Source organism: Magallana gigas, chromosome 1 (assembly GCF_963853765.1).
Source record: "Magallana gigas chromosome 1, xbMagGiga1.1, whole genome shotgun sequence".
In the NCBI taxonomy this organism is placed as follows: domain Eukaryota; kingdom Metazoa; phylum Mollusca; class Bivalvia; order Ostreida; family Ostreidae; genus Magallana; species Magallana gigas.
In genome coordinates, this window is record NC_088853.1 from 17,883,914 (window position 1) to 17,906,918 (window position 23,005).

At 31.6% G+C, this 23,005-nt stretch overlaps 1 protein-coding gene across 2 annotated transcripts; it reads left to right on the forward strand.

The window, feature by feature from the left end:
- Positions 1–1,907: 1,907 nt before the first annotated feature.
- Positions 1,908–22,249, forward strand: LOC105319909 (fibrinogen-like protein A). Of its 2 annotated transcripts, none has more exons than XM_066084646.1 (5): positions 1,908–3,062; positions 3,717–3,850; positions 18,793–18,889; positions 19,733–19,900; positions 20,548–22,249. In XM_066084646.1, the coding sequence occupies exons 1-5, from the start codon at positions 2,774–2,776 to the stop codon at positions 20,802–20,804; spliced, it is 945 nt and encodes a 314-aa protein (XP_065940718.1). In that variant the 5' UTR covers positions 1,908–2,773; the 3' UTR covers positions 20,805–22,249. The 2 variants fall into 2 exon arrangements, with proteins under 2 accessions (XP_065940718.1, XP_065940717.1); XM_066084645.1 differs by lacking the exons at positions 1,908–3,062; positions 3,717–3,850 and adding exons at positions 15,041–15,512; positions 18,375–18,508.
- The last annotated feature ends 756 nt before the right edge of the window (positions 22,250–23,005 follow it).

Here is a 23,005-nt window from a genome sequence, read left to right on the forward strand (position 1 = left end):
CTCCCATTGGAATTCATCTGGAAATATTTCATAAATGTTATTTCAACAAACTTAACCTTTGCTACAAAAAAATGAGATATCGTTCAACAGAAACCCGGACCATGAAGAATCATATGAAAAAGTGGGCATTTGCATATAATATAACCCTAACTATATAGGCCGACGAAGGGGTATGGTATACATGAAGAAACAAACACCTTTACCCAATGGGTCAATCGAGAACTATTTGCACATATATGGCAAAAATCTAATTAACCTCGACCATATAGGGGCATATATTGAAAGCCTAATGGGACATAAATCAACTGCGTATGTGTATATTAATAGGACAATAACCCCGACCATATAGGGGTTTAAAAAATATTCACACAATAGGTTGTTCCTTCAGCATGCACATATACATATGATGCAATTGACCCCACCATATAGGGGTATGGATGGAAAAACCCATTGAAAAAAATATGCGAATAGGAATACGCAATTTAATTCAGAAAACCCCGACCATATAAGGGTATGTAAAATGGAATCTTACATTCAACATGGAATATCAATGCAAGTTAAACAAAACCTTCAGTGCTAACCTCAACCATATAGGGGCGTAACACTTACAAGTATCTATAATACATCAAACCATTGATTAATTTATTAACAAAGTGAATAGTCTTCACTATTATATGCATTGACAATTAGCCCCTGCTTTATGAGGTTAAGCATTTAATCATAGCAATTAACTTTACCCACCATTGTGCAGATATTTGAGGGTTAAAACAACCACAGCTCTGATGTTATTAAAATACTTAATGTGCCCTTGTTTGTTTAGATGAGCTCCATCATCAAGGTAGACATTAGACCGAGTTAAGGGATTCCAGAATCCTGACAGGCGAAAGAAAGTTACACCCTCCACTTCTTTAATGTATTTTGAAATTCCTCTGGTAAGTTCATCAACCCTGCCGTTGAACCATGGTAGATCTACTTGGTATCGTGTGGGCTTTAACGGGGCAATTCTGTGCAAAGTTTGTAAAATTTCCACTGATTTTCGGATTCTCCATAGCGTAATGTGACCACAAATTCAATTAAACGTTCAAAAATCAAGTCCACAGTCTTTTTTGGTTTGCACAAATCATTTGACACAGCTTGAATAATAACAACATCAGGGCGCTGTTCTGTTACGTAAGACGTGCCAAGCGCTCGAATCCTCTCCAGAGAAGCTCCACTGTGTCCGCCATAACTAATCTCTACCTCGTCATAGTTCAAATTTAGGTTTCTATTCACACGTATGTCTAAACTGTTTAAAACAAATTGTTCGAATCTCTGCACAAAGGAATGACCCAGGATAAGAACTTTTTTAGTCATTGCATGGAAGGGTTGAGAGAGTAGACACAGCAAAGGCCAGTACAGTTTCACTAGTTGACGAAATTCCCTCCGTACATACATTGTTTGAGCTGCTAAAGTCTCACAGGGAAAAGAATGCCTTGTCAATCAAAATGATCCATATAAACGACGACAATACACCAAAAAATCCAAAAAAATTATCAAAATCTTTTCCCTTCTAAAGTTGTGGTAAACAAAGATCTATCTCGTGATCAAATTAATTGAGTCTGTAATATTTGAATCTTAAACGGAACACATGCCTAATCCGGAAATTGACATATATAACCATTTATTATGGAGATGGTATAAATTACTTTATGTTTCACATAAATACAATTATGTAATAAAAGTTATTACAATGTAGTGCCAGTTTATACCATTCCTTCTCGAAATTCTAACTTGCATGTTGGCCGAATTCAAAATCAACGCATTATAATTATTTGTGTATAACTCAGTTATGTCAACTTCCGTCCACCCTTTAGCCTATTGTCGCATTTCTGGGCAGTAGATGCAGATTGAGGGATTGTTTCTATAAATGACAGGCATAATGACCGTTTTGGTTGAAGTGGTTGTTAGCTAAGATGTTGAAGCACCGATCGGAAGACGGAGAGGATTGCAAAATAATTTTATCGATATATTTTGATCAATAATTTCACCTGACGTGACAGTTTGAAATAAATCCAAGATGGCAGCGATTGGTGCTTTGTGATTAATTAGGTATAGGGAATTATTTTTATAATGACAAAAAATCATAACGTCATGTGCATGTGATTCCATGGAACTATACGCAAAAAACATGTTTATACTCAATTTTCAATTCCTTCAATCTTCTTTTGAATGTACATCGCTTTACATGTAAATGTTTTAACGTTTAAATGGCCACAGTAAGTAAATTTATATTTTTTAAAGATAAACAATCTTTTAAAATTGTTAATAACTACCTTTAAGTGAGTGTCCATAGGAAATCAATACTTATCTTTTAAATTTTTTTTCATATTCCATTAGCGATTCCTTCAAACAAAAAGTTTAAATGTGGGTTAATGTTTTATTTCAAACATCGCTTATTGTTATCTCCCTTTAAGGAGGCTAGATGGTCAAACATTTAAGCATTATATCCATCTTAAATCTTACATTATGATTGGTTTAGCCCTACATCATCGATACCTTTTAAATACATCAAAAAGACAGTTTAGATGTATCTAAAAATAGTTTGGTACTGAATTGCTACCAGCGTGCAGCGTTCTGCATTTTTTTCATCTTGTGAATTGCGTTTTTAAAAAAAGACAGCAACTGGTTTTAAAACAATTTCGAAATTACAAAACTAAGTTATAACTTTTATAAGCCTCAAATATTGTGACTGTAACACGTTTTTTGTTAAAAACGCCTTACCTTTGGTGAAGAAATGTTTGTCCACTTTGTCGTTTTAGCCATTTTTTGGATGCCAGTAACTCTACAATTCGTTAAAATGCGGTCTTTTTTAGCGACACCGAGCTGTGACGATAAAATCTCCAACAAAGAGTTTGTAGCAGAACATCAGGCTAGATCGGACATTTCATGCGCTGCTATGTGTGATGTGAATTGTGGATGTTTTGGGTTCAACTCACAAATGAAAAAGTGTCGGATCCATCAGTCATGTTACCTCGTGAACATGACCTCAACTGAAGGTGGATGGAGATATTACCAGTTTGACCGTAAGTATTTTAGCAAAAATAAACCAAATGTGCATCAATATTTGATAAAAAGATTAAAGGGTTATAGTTGGTATAGTACGTTGACAAAGAGTTATTAAGAAATTCATAAAATGATGTTGAAATTGAACTAGTTATAATTAGACGGCCTATTTTTGATTTCATGATTCGATACCAGTACAGGGAAATATTCTCTCAACCCCCCCGTATTTTGCCCATATCGCTCTTGTTGTCTGCGGGCGAATTTAAGACTTGGCGAATTCCAATGGATCACATCTCTTTTAACACTACTATATCTGAACAAAATCAAGGATGGGCAGAGCTGCAAGAGAAGAAGGGCTTAAATAACAGGGGTCGAAAATTAACCATGTATAAAGTATTTTTTTTTAAATAAACTTGTTTTCATTTCATATCTATTATTTAGTATTATATATTATGTATTTAACTAATATGTGTTATTAAACTTATTCATATAGAGATCATTTTATTGATACAAACATGCTGTATTAGTGTTTTATATTTTGAAATTTTACGATCTTTTAAACACCACATCGCAGTTTTTTAAATTTCTTCTTTACATAAATATTGATTTTTTAACATATAAAGACGTTGAATTCATTTCTATTATTTCAAACTTTCAAATAATTTCAAACTAAGCACCCCCAGATTGTAAGGGTGTCATGGAGTCCGGAGAGAGCACTTCAGGATTCTACGTCATCGACCCTTTTGGAGATCGACAGAGACTGGTCACTGTCTATTGTGATATGGAAACAGACGCTGGAGGCTGGACGGTAAAATATCTTTCTTTCTCTATGTTTCTCTCTCTCTCACACATACTTTCGTTCTTTCTGTTTGTCAATGCATTAAATTTTATTTTGGATCGATCAGACAAACAAACGTTCGTTTGTTCATACTTTCTTTTTTTTGTTTGTCAATGCATTAGCTTCACATGTTTACATCAATCAGTCAAACAGTGTCTTTTTATAATGTTCAAACCTGTAGTAATTGCTAATATCTTGAATTAAAAACTGATGGCATGTTTGTTTGAACTGCTTGCTGCAGACTCATTTCTTTAGATATATTCTAAATTCATTTGATAAATGATAATCTTCACAGCAGAGGTAAGTGATTCATTGGTGAATGGTCATTAAAAAGAATTTTAGTACATTCAACAAATATTCATCCAATTTGGAAAAAACAGAACTTTTTTTTAATAGCATAGCTATGACAAAAATGAGCAATTTTTTCATTATTTCAAAATGAAAAAATATGAAATTTTCGAACAGAACGAGTTTTTTTTCCAACCTGCTTAATATTATGTTTACAATTTACCTTAAAGTTGTCTCAAAAGTGTTTGAGTTTTATTTTCGAAATTCGGTTTAGATAATTAAAATTCAGTTTAATTTCCTACAGGCCATTCAGCGCCGCTTGAGTGGTACAATGAACTTTGACAAAACTTGGAAGGAGTTCAAAAGCGGGTTTGGAGTTCCTCAAAATGCTTACTGGATTGGTAAGTGATATCATCTAATTCATTTTTTTTAATAAATAATAAAACAATCATTTAAATACTGCATTGACCACATATTCATATGTCAAAAAGTTAATTTATTGATTATACGAGGGTTGTTAGAACAGTTTGCAGACAAGTTTGATTGTGGGCGGACTATTTGCATGATATCAGCGAAGCTTTTCAGATTTAAACGACGTATTTTTAAAAAATATGTAAAGATGTGCATATTTTAAATGCACCATTATATAAATAGTGCCTGTTTGGGAGGGTAACTGTAAATTGACACCCCTAGAAATCCATTGTCAACCGACGTGAAATGGTGTCAATTTTAACAGTTACCCTCCCAAACAGGCACTATTTGTTTTACTATACTGAATGTCTTAATTTTAAAGAAAATTTTACTGTTCTTATTTAGAAATGAAGTGAATTCTACGGCGAACCGTACGCGCATAATTTACGCGCATGTAACAATTCGTTGTGTTACTCGTTGCCAAGTATGTTGCGTTTACCAACTGCGTCTAAACCAATCAGATTTTAGTATTTAACATGAGAGTATAATTGAAAAAAAATACACAGCAAAATTATTTTGATAAGGTATGCTTGACGGAGCATGTCAGATTTTTGATGTTTCATACTTTGTACGAATTTGTCATCATTAAGAAAATGTATCGTTTTAGCGCATAAAAAATTAATGATATTTTATATGGCATCACACTGCCTTATGAGGGTAATTTTGTGAAAGTTTTAACTAAATAAAAGAATTTTTGATCATTTTATCGTCGAATTTGGAAGATAAATGCTCGAAAAATGAATCGAAAACGATGACGTCAATAGTCATCTTGGAGCACCGGTCCTTCATCTAAGTTTGTGTGCTCGCAGGAAAATCTCCAATGGAGACCAAAAGGTCCTTAGATGCTGCTATTTTCTTTTAGAACAAAGGTTGACACTAAGAAACACAGACGTTTAAAGATGGAAGAACTGATATTTTTGCTATTGCAGCAGACCAACCCCCTTTACATCCCGGATGTTGCATCTAAGGATTTTGCGTGGGCAGAGATTTTTAAACATAAATGATCTACGATATGCCACAAAAGACATTTTGGAAAACCTGACAAAAATGAATTGAGCATGCATTTTATAAATGGGCTAACAGGTTTGACTACAAAGTAAACAGAAATTTTGCCGTAAAACACTTTGTCAGCAAACTTTTCTAATAACCCCCGTACATAGAGACATATTCGGAAACACGAAGACACGCAAAGTCTCGCATACAGTACTTTACTTTGGTCCAAAATAACTTTCACGACGTTAAGATAAAGTTCGTAGATTATCAATTTTTTTTTATTTCATAACATGTCAGAAATTAAGATTATGTACTTTTTTCATTTACCAAATAGGGAACGACGTCATTCATCATCTAACAAATCGACAGCAGCATTCCTTGTATGTGATTTTCAAACAAAACAATGGAGTCATATTTTATCAGAAATATGAAGACTTTTCCATTGGTGACGAATCTACAAACTACCAACTCAATTTGGATGGGCTAAACACCGGAAATCTAGGTAGGTATTTAAATTTGCGTATTCATTTCCATATTTTGGATCAAATTCAAATTCAACATTTATTTTTTTGCTAATACTTGATACCTTTGAAATTCTTACAATGTTTGCCATCGCTTGCATTGTGATTTCTTTTTATGCACACTATTTATTTTTCATTTTATTGGGAGTTGATTTTAATCAACTCTCCTATGCAGTTACTCAGACAAACCGAAAGTGAAACAGTGTTTGGACCTCAGCACGAATCATTTCTTGCTGATTATCATCTTCCCCCAGTAAATCTCAAAATAAAATAGTCGCGAATAAAATTCCATTAAACATACATTGGATAAAGACTCTATTTGATAACAGTTTTAGTTATACAGTGGGGCCTCAGATATCCGGATGCCAGATAACCGGACGCTTCAGTTTACGGACGATTTTATTTGGGAACATAATTTTTTATACGTTATTTTGTCTCATTTATCCGGAATTCCGCGTTCCGGATCCGGACGGTCTGTTTTTACCACAAAACGCTGATTTACCACTAATCTTGCTTCATTTAACCGGACGGTAAAACATACATTGGATAAAGACTCTATTTGACAACAGTTTTAGTTATACATGTAGTCTAAAGATTCATAATAAATCAAATTATCTAGATGTGCCGTATGTCATTTTTTTATTTGACATTTTTTTTTAAAACTGCTTTTTAATTAATTTTCTAAAGAAAGGTCATTATATAATATTGTTCACTAAATTGCCGTGGTATACTGTCACATACGTTTACAAAAGTGTTTGATATCTGAGTAAAACAATAAATAAATGGAAAATGAATTAGACTACTTCTATCATTATTGAAGCAGTTTTGTGTTGTCTTTATTTTATGTTGATTTTTGGGTTTTTTCAATCATTAGGCAAGAACAAATTTACAACTTTGTTTTTTTTTTGACTTTTATCGAATAACAGAACAAGTTTACAACTTGCGTCGGAACATCCTGCTGCCTCGCTCTGTTCTTTGTTCCATATGTTGAAGGTGTTTGTTTTTGGTATCATTCACAAGTGAAAAAGGTCGAATCCATTAATGTTGTTACTTATATAATATAGCCTCGACTGATGATGGTTTGAGATTTTACCAAATTGAACTTAAGTACTACCAATATTTTGAACTATAAATGATAATGGCTTAAATGACCATCAAAATGATTTTGTTTTGCATACAATGCATATGACAGAATGATATCCCTTTCAAGCGCGAGAATAAACACTTTTCTCGTTAATATGATGTAAATGTGTATACGTGAAACCATATCTTTTCCATTGTGGTTTATTATGTGTCCATTTTTTTCCGTAAATGCTTGCATAACCTATTTTTAGAAATAAAAGTTAAAAACTAACCGAATGGCTGGATATTAAGAAGAGCGGAAACAGGTGAAAAATCTTAACTGAAAATGATTTTATATACACCTACGTGGCCTTAATTCTTTTGGTTACGGTTGAAACAAAGATTTAAAAAAATAATTTTAAACCAATGAATAGGTACTTAGTGCAACGTATTTCAAAACTTTGTTCTTTAAGGTATCCCACTCCTCAATGTTCTTGTATCAAGAATTTCTTGAGAAGTATATCATTGAAATATGTAGACGAAACATACTTAAGAATACAAAGATAACGGGAGGTCAGTTTTCATCCCTCTGAGTTATGGCCATTTAATTTGACCTGTTTGTACCTATAAAGCGGCTTCAGCCTAATTAGTATTTGTCGTCAGTATTTTTGATCAAGCAAACTCTTTCATTAAAATCTTGTTTTTAGTTATGCACAATGGTTACACTAAATAGAGGGATTACAACAAATTGTGTACGAAGATGCATAAAGGACTATGTGCGGTATTATGCATTTCTTGCCCCCAAAATTAAAGTTTTATTACAAGCTTTAAAAGTAAGATGGAACATAGTTAAAATCGTAATGAAAAAAAGGGTGTTAAAGTTTATCACCAAAGTGACGTCATAATGTAGAATTGACGTCATGAAGATTGTCTTATTTTGATAAATTAGTGTTTTGTAACAAAATGTGGGTGTTTTCCGATGGTTTTTTCACTGGGAAACATCGAGCGCATGCCTGCTCAAGTACCATTTTTTTAGTATAACGTATATAATTATACGATACTATTTAAATATTGGTTAAAGGGTACCTGCAGCCCAGCCGATGTGAAACATATGTGAAAGAGTTTATTTACCAAAATTCAATGCAAAAAAACCGCATCGAAATCGATGCGAAAATAACGGAGTTACGCCGCTTCAAAGTGGCTATTTTTACCTGCTTTGGGAAATCTAATCAAGAGAAAACAGAATTAGGCGATAACGAGGCTTCAGCGGAAGTGACGTCACGAGGTCAACAGGAGGGAAATTCCTTTACAAAGCTATGCAAATTAAATTCGATTTTTCAGCCAAAATTATTGACATAGGTCAGATGTTTTGACGTATCTAGTTATTTTAAGTATTGTAGATTTATAAATTTATATCCGTAATTATTTTATTACAGTCAGATTTCTTTTTAAAGAATTTTAAAATTTGCTGTTCTCGTCGCCTTTTTACCTATGAATACAATAACTTAAAACGCTTGCATGGGCATATTTATTTTCATTATTCATTTTTTGATTACATAATATCCTTTCACACACGAGTGATCTGAGACAATGGCACAGGTAAACAGGTAAACTAACGAAGCCACTGCTCCAGACCCACGTGTATACAATGTGTGTATACACATGGTACACGAGTCTTGTGAACAAAGAGAGGGTTTCACACCTCTAGACTGGTAAATAGATTTGTGTATAATTAGCTACTCAATTGGGTTAAAAAAAAACCCAGAGAAATAAATTAGACTCTGTAAAATCAATCATTCGTAAGCTAGGCCTAATACATGTGTATAGTCCGTCAATCAGTGATTAAAGAATCATGCATGAGACTATCAAATAGATAAACTAATGTTAGAAGTAAATGCCTGTATTGTTACTTTTCCAATCACTTAAATAATGACCAAATTTACAATTCAGCAATTTAAACATTTTTTATGTGATCAAGTTATTATTTGGGAAGTAATTACGTTGGTCTTTTTAATTTCTTATTAAGTGCAACTTTCTCAGTTCGAGCGCTATGGTCAGCAGTTTAGTTAACGCTTTAACTCCATATAGCTTTAAATTGTTCTACTGACAACGATTCATTATGAAATCTGAATAAACTTGAACATTTTGACAAAGGATGTAAATAAATGTAAAATGAAATTCCATTATCGTATTTTTACTGAAAGAATACGAGACAGACATGCAGCCATCTTGGACTTTCGCCTTGATCCGTTTATAATCCCGTGTTTGTTTGTTAAAGAATGCATACTATTTTGATTGTTATTGGTCCGATATCAATATTATTGATTAATCGGCCGACATCATTTGTAATGTTATGCCTTATACGAGGAATAGACCCCGCGTTATCTTTTACGAAATATGTATTATCAATATTATTAATCAGTTAATAATGTCACGGAAAAACCATTCTAAAGAATGAAAATATTAACAAAATATATTTCTTATAACAATATTGATTTAATTAATTGTCATTTTGTTACATATGGTGTGCATATATATGGAAAATGTGTTACACATTTGACTAAATTCATGAAGCAAACAAGTTTCCGAATTCGGCATTTTTGTTCGATAAAATACGGGTTTAAACTCAAACAACAGTATATTTAGTCATCCAGGGTTGATAAGGAAATAAAACAACAACAAAAAATGTTCAGATATCGATAAAACAATGCAAGAAAACGAACAGTTTTCCTACGATATTCCTGTTTCTCATACAGCGGCGTTGACCCCGTGACGTCACAGCTCATCTCGCGCCAAATCGGCTTGATTCAAAACTCGTTCAGGTGTGAAATCGGGTTTTCCCCAAATATCTCGAAAACTACTTATGCGATCGCTGTAAAATTTTCAGGATGATGTTTTTACACATAGATCTCCATTATATCAAAAATTGACCGGGACTGCAGGTACCCTTTAACATTGGGGGCAGATATTAGACCAAACCGCACATAGTCCTTTGTATATGACCTTTTTGCACTCAAAATCGACAATTTTGTAATAGTTTTATTTGAAATAAAAACATTTTGAATATCAACAATTTTATAAGATTGATCCAGTTTGCCTATATATGTATTCAATATCATTTTGACATAATAAAACATGGGGGTCAGAAATGTCAAAATTAAGATATGTGGCTTCAAAGGATCAAATGTTCACAAAATGTGGCTTAAAAATTCAGACATTTTCTATATATTTGCATGAATTTATGTTAAACGTCTATCATTCTCTCAAAATTTAGTTTTGTACAAGTCACACCAGGACCAAAAGAACATGTTACAAACCTATCAAATGTAAAAAAATGTGTATAATGAATAAAGTATAATAAAAAGAAAAGGGTATTAAAAATGCATAAAATTGCTTGTTTCTGTCATTTTCGTCTAGAAATCCTACCGAAAGAGAAAATAGTTCCCAAAAAACCTGTTTGTTTCTTTAATTCAAATGGATTTTCTTCATGAATGTTGTATAATTATAAAAATGATGATCATTGTGTGAGGATTAAATTGATAAATTCATTTTTATTAAAAATATAATGAACATCTCCGTGAGATACCTTAAGTAAAATTACATTATATTTTTTATCGCTGTCCCAAATTAAAGTTTTAGATAAAATATTTTTTAATAGGATGGGGGTGTCACTTCCTTACTCAACTACTCCGTTTTATGAATAACGCATTATTTCATTGTTTATAAAAAATAAAGTCAAATTTTTAATACCAATCTGACGTGATATTAATATATATATATATATATATATATATATATATATATATATATATATATATATATATATATATATATATATATATATATATATATATATATATATATATATATATATATATATATATATATATATATATACAATGTCTGCGTATTTTTTCAATACTTTAAACCAAAAGTTGTCAAATCAAAATTATCTACCTGATGGTCCGCCTTTCTATTAATTAGTCAAACCGCGTTCTTGGTTACCCCGTTCTGAAAATGTTTTTCCATAAAACAAAACTGTCTTTAAATCATTCCATCTTATTTATTAGATTTTTTGTAATAACCAGAGATGCCCGACCTAAGGCATCTGTCCGCAACGCATGATGAACTCGTACCACACTTTCTGCCTTGACGTTAATTAGTTTAGTTTTGATAGAAGGAACTTTTCAGAACGGGTGCCGAGGAACGCGGTTATACTAATTAACAACACGGCGGAATGTTAGGGGCGAGTGAAACATTGGACAGATACTTTATACTTGATAACTTTGGTTTAAAATATGCAAAACAATATTCATCCACAAGCGTTTTATTTTTTTTTATTTCATACATTTTTAAGCATGATAGATTGGTATTAAACCTTGTACAATAAATTGTTAACAATGCACAGATAAAAGACTGTTTTTTGAAAGAAAAAAAGAAGATTGCCCTCCCCCAATTCAACTTCCCCGTTTTATGAACACATGTATACATCATTCATTATTATAGATCGACGTAGTATAAATGATAGTGAAATTTGACCTAAAGAACAACATTTTGATATACAACGCGCTAAATACCAACACACTGGTTTGACATTAAATGAAAAAAGTTTGCTTTTTTTTCCTGTCAGATGCAAAAAAATGAATTAAACCCACACACATGTATGTATCATCCATTTCAGATAATAATTTTCATCCCTGTCTGTTCCTTTAAATATCCAGCCATGCTGGTTTTTTTTTTTTTTTCAAATCTAAAAAAATATGTTATAAAAGCAAATAAGAAAAGAATTTAATTAGTATATATAAAAAAGAAAAGAAAAAAAATTCTACCTATTAAGCATTGTATCATTTGAATTTGTTAAGTGCTAATTCCTGCACTTCAGTGAGATATCATCTAATGTACAGTTATTTCACCATTTTCATTTTGTTCTAAATGCTGTCAATTCAGATAACATAGGACAACAGGAAATAACCATTTACCGCAGTTTTTCATTAAAAAAGTTTTTAGTTCAGTGGATACAAATTATTTAGAGTTATAATTGCAGGCTAAATTTCAAATCATCTTGAAACTATGAATGTGGGCTTGATCAAATAGAAAATAATTACATATCTTCGCCTAAAAGGTTTTGGGTACCTTTTTGAGAAGAAAAAAATCGTTAGCGGAGAATGTTCTTTAGGCAAAAATCCTAGTTCTTTGATTAATGACGTAGAATTAAAACCTTACGGTTTCATAATATTTCTTTAACAATAAAATTAGGTGTTTACTTTATCCTACCCCGAGCCATGGCTTTACGAACGCATTGATATATATAACAAACAAACAACAATATATGAAACAATGAACTGCAACTATCTTACTTTGGCTCTGAAAACACATGAAATATAATTGTAAAGGTTTTCTTCAATTGAACTCCAAACAAATTAACCCGTTATTATTGACACGCTTATTGATCTCCTGACGTTGTCAAATGAAAAAAAAACAAACAACAAAATAATATTGCTTCTATCAGATATACATTATTTGTTTAATCTGAATACATTTTTTTCTCGATAAATCACGTCATTAGAATATGAAATGTCACGTTGTAAATTTTAAAATTTACCGAGTGGTAGAAAATACTAGATTTACAAGTTGTCGTATAATTTTATATTAACTGCCATCCAGTAAATTTAAAATGTTTGAGTCTGGAAAAGAATTTATCAGGATTATCAGGATTATGAATCATTGATCCTTTTGAAGATCGACTGCGGCCTGCCTCTGTCTACTGTAATATTGAAACATAGGGCGGGGGCTGGACGGTAAAGATTTATCTATCTATCTATCGATCTATCTATCTCTCTCTCTCTTTCTCTCTCTCTCTCTCACTATCTATCTATCTACATGTATCTATCACATCATTCAGTCATTTATTTTATATACTATAAATATCCATATATATCATATTATTCCATTTATTCAGCTTTCTTTTTTCCAACCTTCTATCTTAATGTTATTCCGTTTAACCGCATGTCTGTAAAACCATATGGTTGTTAGAGTGTTATTAATACAATATGATTTTATTATGTTTAAACAAACAAAATTAAACAGGAAACTGTCTACTGATGTTTAACAATAGATAATTTTTTTCTTTTGCATTTCAATTTCTACCAAAAAAACTAGAATACAATCTGAATTTGAAATTGTTGGTGTTTTTTCTTTTCTTTTCTTTTTTGGTTATGCCATTTAGAGAAGCCTTAGCTGTAGCGCAACATTTCACATAACTTGGACAGATTTTAAGAAGAGGTTTGGCATGCAACACCTACTGAATCAGTCAGTAATGTTATACCAATAAAATTTAAAAAGAATCAGGCATAAATTAGCACAACCCATACAATCGCACATGATATCACTGTTACACACATTATTCAACGAATTAAATCGCAAAATTAATAGGAGGGGTTCTGCACGACGACAGAATACATTTAAGGATGTACTTTAAGTTAACCTTTTTGTTTATGAAAATATATAGAAATATGTCAAATATTTTAACATTGTTTCATGATAAAACCTAATGACAGGTTGATAATTTCTATTTCATTTTTTAACGGTAATGAGATAGTATTAACAAAAAGTAACACAATTTTTGCGTTTGTTGTTTAATCATTCTATTTCATACTTATGCTGAAGTTGTGAAAATGATTCTCATGAAATAATAATATCGTTTTATTTTGTGGGATTTGTGGGTTCTACTCATCCAAATAGTTTCCTCCTTTTTATTATATGTGCAAGCGTATCCACGATATTGTTGCATTCGTTTAAACCTTTTTCAATTCACAAAAAGGTGAACCATATACCTATATTTTAAATAAGTGTTTGCCATTTTAGGGGACATTATGCTTGATCCACAAACACAGAACTTATATAGTATGTTGTTTAGTACTTGGTCGAGACAACGATTTTAATAGTGGTAAATGTGCCACAAAGATCCGGTGGTTCTACCATTGCCATGACAGATACCTAAACGAAATCTTTAAAACGTAAAATCAATGTTCATTAAATCTAAACGAAATATTGCAACCATTTCAGTACTTATTTTGATATATTTTTTTTTAATTGAACTTTCACAAATTCTCATATCAGAATATAAGCAAATTAAGCGCATATGGTTGTAATATATACATAAACAAATCTTATAAGAGTATTTGTTTGCCTGTGAATTTGACAATTAAATATAATGTAAATGTATATATTGGTATAGGTATTACTCCCTAAATTTTACATGGTAATCTAAGCTAGTGTTAGTATACATTTTCTTAGATGGAGAGAAAAAATCAAAGGTGACATTAGGGGGAAGAACACAGATGGCAATGATTGTTTCAAACGTTGAAAAATAACTTTCCAAAAAGTATCGAACACTGGCAGATGGTTGATACAGTTTTTACATGCATTTGTTTTAGATGCATGAATAGAATGATTATTTTTTCGCCTATGAATGTTTTATTATCATACTTTCCGAAAAGGATTAAATATTTATTAAAATATGATGGTTTTCTTTAACTTTATTTTCAAATCTTCCGATCTGTTCTTTGTTAAAAAATTGAATTTGCAAAACATCGATCTGTTAATGACGATGGCCGGTTCTTTGTTTTATCAATAATGTATATACAGTGTCATATTTTTATGATGGATTGCGAAACACAATCTGAATAAATATCATTAAAAGATAATCAGTTTGAGAAAACTGTTGATAAGTCATGACATGCGCATCCGTTGTTAGTCAACGCTTATCTATTAATCATTTCAAATCCCTTTATATTTTTCGAAACAGGAGACGTTTATGTGTAGCTAAGGTTTTATTTTGGAAAATGATTGTTGTATCCTCTTTTTAAAAAACAAAGAAAACAATTGGCTTCCAATGACATGTAATGGCGCTTTGAATATGGACTAGAAAAAAAATGCAATTTCCAAAAGCATAAAACATTGTGATTGTAACCCATTAATTCTTTGCTGATAGACCCGTGCTGGAGGAATGTTTCTCTATTTTGTTGTTTTCGCCATTCTTTGGATGCCAGTAACTCTACAATCGGTTAAGAAGCGATCTTTTTTAGTGACACCGAGCTGTGACGATAGAATTTCAAACATAGAGTTTGTAGCAGAACATCAGGCTCCATCGCGCATTTCGTGCGCTGCTATGTGTGACATTAACTGTGGATGTTTTGGGTTCAACTCTCTGGTAGAAAAGTGTCGGGTCCATCGGTCATGTGACGTCGTGAACATGACCTCAACTGAAGATGGCTGGAAATATTACCAAATTTACCGTAAGTACTTTTTCAATTAAAGGCCCAACTTTTAACAATCTTAAGCTTGGAGATTGTAAGCTGATGTTTTTAGACAGAATTCTTTATCAGTATCTTAATGCCTCTCATCAGAAACTCTTTCAGAAGATCTTTCTCCCATTGATGAATATCTCGCACCAATATTAGACCTATGAATTCAGAGATAACGCATGGTTGTTATGTTTTAAATTTTTAATTTATCGTGTGGTAGTACATGTAAATGAATAGGACTTATTTCAATTTTAAGAAGATAAAAAGTAAGTTTTTATTGTAGTTTTAAAATCTGATTTACAAATCCTTTATTGTAGCTTAAAATTAAATCGCTTTCGAAATTAAGTTAATTTTTCTAAGACACGCATTTAATTGTGCGTTTAATAAACGAGAGTGTATTAAAAGGACAAAGATCCCTGAAATGACAATGTCCTACAACATTTGTTAATTTTACTGTTAAAAGCGTTAACTTTGCATATTTTAGAAATTTTAAAATAAATAAAATCTGAATTAATAGCTAAAATTAACAATTTTCATTTATCATATATAACAGCCAATCAGGAATTGTCTACCCCAAAATATGACGTGATTCATTCACCTTTGGTCTCCATTTTCTGGTTTTATCTTTTTGAAAAGCAGATGACTGAATTCGGAGTATGATTTTTAATAAAATTTCCGAAACGGTTGTATCGTGATTCGTTTAAATGATGCAAGAGTTTATACAAAAAAAAGTAGTAAGTGGCGAACAAATTTAATTTTTACCTATTAATTTTATATGAATCGCTGCAAGAAAATCATGACAGGTAAGAAGGTATAAAAAATCAAAATGGCTACTGCGACAAACTTTTTTATTGTTATAGTACTTGGAATAATTTTATTATAAAACATAAATATTTCTAACGTCAGATGCCTGTGTTTGTTATCGGTATACAAATGTTCGGTAATTCAACAGTTTGATAGTTTTCGGAGTTTTCATAAACCTTGTATAACAGATACCGTCCGACTTATAGATTTTCCCTTTGATCACAAAATAAATAAATATAACGATTTCAATTATATACCTTAATATAGTTGTTTTGATTTCCCCGGTTAGTTGTAGTTTTTTAGAATTTTTCTTGGGGTCTTATTTTACATAATATACCGTTGTGTCAATTTTCTACAATTATGAAGAACAGTCCCGGTCGGGATTTAGCAAAATTTTGACAAAGTATCAGGCAATTGCAAAAAGCCGAACTTTAGCATACTACATGTAGATTGAAACAACTAATTCAAACTCATAATTTTGTTAACATAATGGAGGAAAACGTGAACATTTACAAATTCAAACTTTCAAGACCCCGCCTTTCAGTACTCTCAGTACTTTGATTATTTTTAGATAATGTGTCCGACAACCGTATTTTTTGCGACCGAAAATTAGGTAGATATTATGCAATTTTAGTCAAACATGTATGTCTTGGCACAGATTGAAATTTTTAAACAGTATACTAAATCAGAGAGAAGGAAATCCACTTGATGAGAACTGTAGAACTGTAACAAAACACCATTCTCACTGTACTCTAAAATTGGGTTATTTTGTAAGGTAAACAGTAAACAGTAACTGTCGCCTTAATAAATATAACAGTATTGTACAGCGTATGATTTAGATATTGTATAACTGATATAAAGAAGAAGTCGATTGATAAAAAGTGAATTTGCACGCAATTTCACTTCATAGATCTAACAGCTATTTCTGGTTTCTAGAACTTATTTTCTTAAGTAATCCCACACCTCAATGTTTTTAATCAAGAGCTTTTCGAGAAGTATATCGTTGCAATATTCAGACAAAACATACTAAAATTAAAGATAAAGGGGGTGGGGGCACTTTTCATTCCTCTGATCATAAGTGATGGCCAATTTAGTTTGAACTTCCAACACCTGAATGCAATTTCAGCCTGAATAGGATTTTATTTCAGCATTTTTGACTAAGCAAACTTATTTCTTGTTTTAAAGTATGCACAATGGTCATACCGAATAAACGGATTTGGTGAAAAAAAAATGTACGAAGCTGCATACGTTTTTTACGTTTTTGCACTGAAAATTGACAATTTCTACAATAGTTACAAGTTTATTAAAAAATAAAAAACTGTTTTTAATATCACGAATTTTATCATGTTAATCTAGTTTGTCTAAGAAGGTATTTAGATTTTGTTTGACATAAGTAAACATAGGGGGTTAGTGATATCAAATTTGATATGTTTGGCTTCAAAGGTTCAATTCTAACAAAATTTAGCTATAAAAAAAATTAGACAATTTCTATATATTTGCATGATTTTATGCTTAACGTCTTTAACTCTCTCTAGATTTGATTATGTACATGTCACACATAAACTAAAAAATATGTTACAAACCTATCAAATTTTAAAAAAAATGAACAATAGATAAAGTATAATAAAAAGAAGAGTACATTAAAAATTCATAATTTTTTTTGTTTCTGTCTTTTTAATTTTGTCCAAAAAACCTTCCGTATGAAAATATATATATTCCAAAAGTCTTGGTTTATTTATTCAAAAGAATTTTCATTATGAATGTTGTGTAGTGATGAAATAATTTTCCTGAGATGATTAAATTAATAAAATCATATTCATTTAAATATATTTGATCATCTGCGCAAGGAAATCAGTGCGTCAGTAGTGAAATAACTTGAGAGAACGGTATGGGTAAACATAGGATGTAAATATTCAGTTTGTTGAAACCGAGGAAGTTAAAACCCTTTTTTTCATTTTATGATTGCTTTTTTATTCTTAACATTCTTGTTTATTATTTCTTATGACATGTAAAGATATCAAATTCATTTCCATTATTTAAAACTTTAAGCGCCCCCAGACTGTCAGGGTGTCATGGAGTCCGGAGAGACCACTTCAGGATTATACGTCATTGATCCTCTTGGAGGCCGACAGCGGTTGGTAACTGCATACTGTGATATGGATACAGACAATGGGGGCTGGACGGTAAAAGTTATCTATCTATCTATCTATCTATCTATCTCTCTATCTCTCTATCTCTCTATCTATCTATCTATCTATCTATGTCGACTTTTTTATCATTTTCAAACCTGTAATCTCTTGTTGATACTTTGAAAAGAAAATCGATAAAATTATTGCTTTTACTGCTCAGTGCAGACAAAGAAGAGTCATTGTTAATTTTTTTTTAAATTCAATTAATAAATGATTACCATTCAAAGCAAACATAATATTGATTCATTTGAGTATTATGATATCCTTATTTCCTACAGGCCATTCAGCGCCGCCTGAGTGGTACCATGAAATTTGACAAAACTTGGACGGAATTCAAGAACGGCTTTGGCGATCCCGCAAACGCTTACTGGATTGGTCAGTAATATTACCCAATAGAATTGTGTTAATCATTTTTGTTCAATGGGCAAATAAAACGTCAATCAATATTTGACTCAGTTTGATATTAGTATGTCAAAGAGTTCTTATAATTAGTACACGTCAGTAAAAGTGGTTATTTATGCGGGTTGGGAATTAATGCTAGTTTCTCGGTAAGCATAAACACACGCGCTTGATACACAGGCGTATTGTTAGACCAAAGAAAACCATCAACGTAAAAAGCATATTTTTTAAGTATGTTTGTGGTCGTATTCAAAACGCTTACTTACTTTGGTCGCACACAGTGGACGTTTGCTACCCAGTGATCGTTCTTTATTCTTAATTACCCATCCTAATTAGATATACAACGCCTGTGTTAGTACGTTAGTGAGAACGCAATTGATTTTTTTTATTCACGAACTTTTTTGCACGCGAAAGTATGAAAACTTGATACTGCGTAATATAATCGTGGGAACAATTCAAAAGTTAATAAGTTATTGCACCTCTCCTAGATGACGCCAAAGCTTTTAGATAACTTTTAAGAGATGATTAATTATCTAATGATTTATTTGAAAGATGCATCAATTTAAAGCAGCTTGTCGGGTTTTTTTGTTAAAGTAAACTTTTTGTTATATGTTAAAAATGTATACATTGTATGAAGTAAATAAACACATTTGTCACATACTTTATTTTTATTTCTGATTTTAAAAAAGAATTATCAATGATTTTTTTATGAAGAGAATTAACGTAATGTAAACAATGTTTAGAATAAGTCAGTAGATTAATTGATCTAGTTCATGAACACTATGTTAGAAATAATTTTTTTTTTCATTCCACAAATAGGAAACGACGTCATTCATCATCTAACAAATCGACAGCCACATTTCTTGTATGTGATTTTCAAATTCAACAATGGAAGCATATTTCACCAGAAATACGAAGACTTTTCCATTGGTGACGAACCTACAAACTACACACTTCACCTGGGAGGACCAAACACCGGAAATCTAGGTAAGAAATTAAAATTGCTTATTCCAACTACTTATTTCGCTTTTTTGGCTAAATGTATACGGTATATATCTTTCGTAAATTACATTTTTGATTCAAATTTGATGCAAAATACTTACTTTGCATCTAATTCAAATCGAAAATATAAATCTTTGCTGGCCCTAGAGACCCTTGAGAGTTTTTACAACGTTTGCCATCTCATGCATTAGTTTTCTGTTTCCATGCAATATTTATTTAAATTAATGTATCTTGTTGATTTTCTATTTTGGTTTAATTGCCGATAATGAAAAAAAGCGAAGTTCACGTTGTCTTATATATTTTTTATAAACTGGTTCATAATCGTTGAAACGCATTTTCATTATTGTTAAATGTTATTCACTTTAGATATAAGGCTAAATTGCCAATAAATAATTTATAAGATTCACTTTAAAATTTGATAGATTAGTTCCAAAAAATCGTCCCATAATATCTTTGTACAAAGTCCTGCTTTTTAAAGAAAATCCATAAATCAATATTGTGTAAAATGGCGAAGGCAATCCAGTATTCTTATATCTGAATGGAATACTAGGTAAACATACCCATTTCATTGGGTTTTAATTTTAGTTGCAATTCGCTCATAAACATATTACAGTATTTATTTTTGATTTCAGGAGACAGTATGATCAACACTGGCTTCTCTTACTCCAATCTGAACGGTATGTCGTTCAGTACCGTGGATCGAGACAACGATCAGTTGAAAGGTGGTCACTGTGCCGTAAAGTGGAATGGTGGATGGTGGTTCAACAGATGCTATAGCGCCTTCCTGAACGGACCCTGGCCCCCGGAATTTTCGCCCCACTGCTGGTATCTGACTATACCAAGTTTCAGCAACATAGCGGAAGTCAGATTGATGATCAAACCGACATAAATGCATGCTGAAATAGTATACTGTTAACTGACTTTTGTATTCGTGCGAAAAGTTTGCGAGGCTCCCGGGAGCATCGTCTTTGCAAATATTTCTTTCTGCCCTTTTCACAAAAAATATTACGAATAATTTTTATCGTAAGTGAAAACTCAAGTTTTTGCTGATTTTCACAAAAATTCCAATGATATTCTTACGTGTAAAATTCGATAAATATTTATCTGAAGTGAAAACTTAAAAATTCTAATAAGATTCTTACAGATAAAATTTGTCGCAACATTACGATAGCACATATAATCAATGTACCCTCTGGCACAAGTAAGTATTCAAAACTATAAAAATAAAATAAAATTCATCACACGACGTGAAATACAAAAATAAACAGCTAAATAGAACCTTGTTAGACACACTATACCATTATCCTGCATTATATAGGAGCCATTAACAAAAAAAACAGAGAAATTAATTGCCAAAGAATGTTTACAGCAATATTATTTTCTTATTAAAATGTCGTACATCACACCAAAGACACATTGTTAGTGTGGGTCATTTTTGATTCATACTACACCACATTAATTTCATTGAATTTTAGTCATGTATAGTATCATTTTTTATGTCTTTTTTAATGAAAATTTTGCTTTACTTGTATTTTTCTACTCTTTTATGAGAACAAACAAAATGAATAGAGATCGTTACTAGGGAAAGAAAAACTCGTAAGTGAAATTTAAGTAAAACCTGTTACAAATGCGTTCGTCATATGCACTAGCGATTTCTAGTAAGATATTCTTCCGTTAAAATCTTGCACAAACGCTTAAGATTTTTAAAAAGAAAAAAAAAAGGGCTACGTGTTTTTACCGGTATGTTGCAAAATAAGTCGTTCGTTTGCAGTACATTAGATTAATAATTTACGTGATTACAGTTTTAGTGATAGCCCAAAGATTTATATTGAATTGAAATCTTTAAACACAGAATGAATCTCTGCCATTTAGTCAACTGATATGTGACTGAAAGGTAACTGAAAAATGGCTGAATGGTATAGCTTCATCCTTTGAAATGTGCAGTATGTTAGGTTTTTGTGGTGTGGTATGGTGTTTTTGTTTTTTGGTTTTTTTTTCTGGGAGGGGGGTGTTTTTTTTATTTATTTACTATTTTAATATAATGCCTCTTCAAATTTATACTGCTGAAGTAAAAAAACAATTACAGTGTTGTTCACTAAATTGTTGTGTTTTTATGTCTCATAAGTTTTCTTTTCATTTTCTCTTATTTTTCAAAAACAACATATTTAGCATGAAACATTTCAAATGCAGAAATTTACTTGTAAATTGATATTTTCTTTTTTTCGTGCTAAACCGTAGTACAAAAAAGTTTCAAAATGTATGTTGAACTAAGCCTCTGCGCAGGCGCACTGCCTTCTGGTTTTTTTTTACTTATATATAACTGAATAAATGTTTGAAAAATTTTTTTTTACAAAAATTGCATCGTAAGAGGCCTTGATGGTCGTGGTAATTTTTATACTGTATTGATCTGTATTGATATCCCTTACAAAAAAGAGCCTTCATAATAATCTATCATGAAGTCCTTCGGATTTCTTTGGATTTTATTACCTACTTTGAAATAATTGTATGTTTTTTTCATATGTGATGCAGATGACACCGAAAAACTCATATCGGCCTCCGGGGCTGATCCATGTTACATGTACGAACCCTGTGCTAGTACGGATCCGTATCACATTTGGTGCAGAAGTCCTCTGCCTTTTTCCATTTCTGAATTTTTGCTTGTTAACAGACGAAAAATAAAACATTTTATACAGTCAATTTTAATTAAAGTTAATTTTAAACCACGAAAATTTACACCACAGACTACTTTCAAAAAATATTTGAAATCAATTTGGTCTACTTGATGCTTTTTTAGAATTTTATTACCAAATATATAATAACATATAATAATAAATACCCTTTTCCATATCACAGCCTGTATCAGCCCTCGACCAACATCATACCTTAGGCCTTGGACCCTCTGGATGATATTGGAATCTCGGGCTGATACTGGCTGTGATATGAAAAAGGGTATTTAGTATTCTCTATTTATCATCACGCCCCGACCGAATTTATCACCTCATAATAATCAAATGATGGTAATTCTTCATTATTGTTATTCTTCTTCTAGACGGTTTTTAAACCTTAATAACGTTTTTGTTTGTCATCCGA

Coding starts and splice junctions, on each gene's coding strand:
- LOC105319909 (XM_066084646.1), top strand. CDS start 2,774: ATGTTTGTCCACTTTGTCGTTTTAGCCATTTTTTGGATGCCAGTAACT. Junction 18,890..19,732: donor CGCAAACGCTTACTGGATTG/GTCAGTAATATT, acceptor TTCCACAAATAG/GAAACGACGTCATTCATCAT. Junction 19,901..20,547: donor ACCAAACACCGGAAATCTAG/GTAAGAAATTAA, acceptor TTTTGATTTCAG/GAGACAGTATGATCAACACT.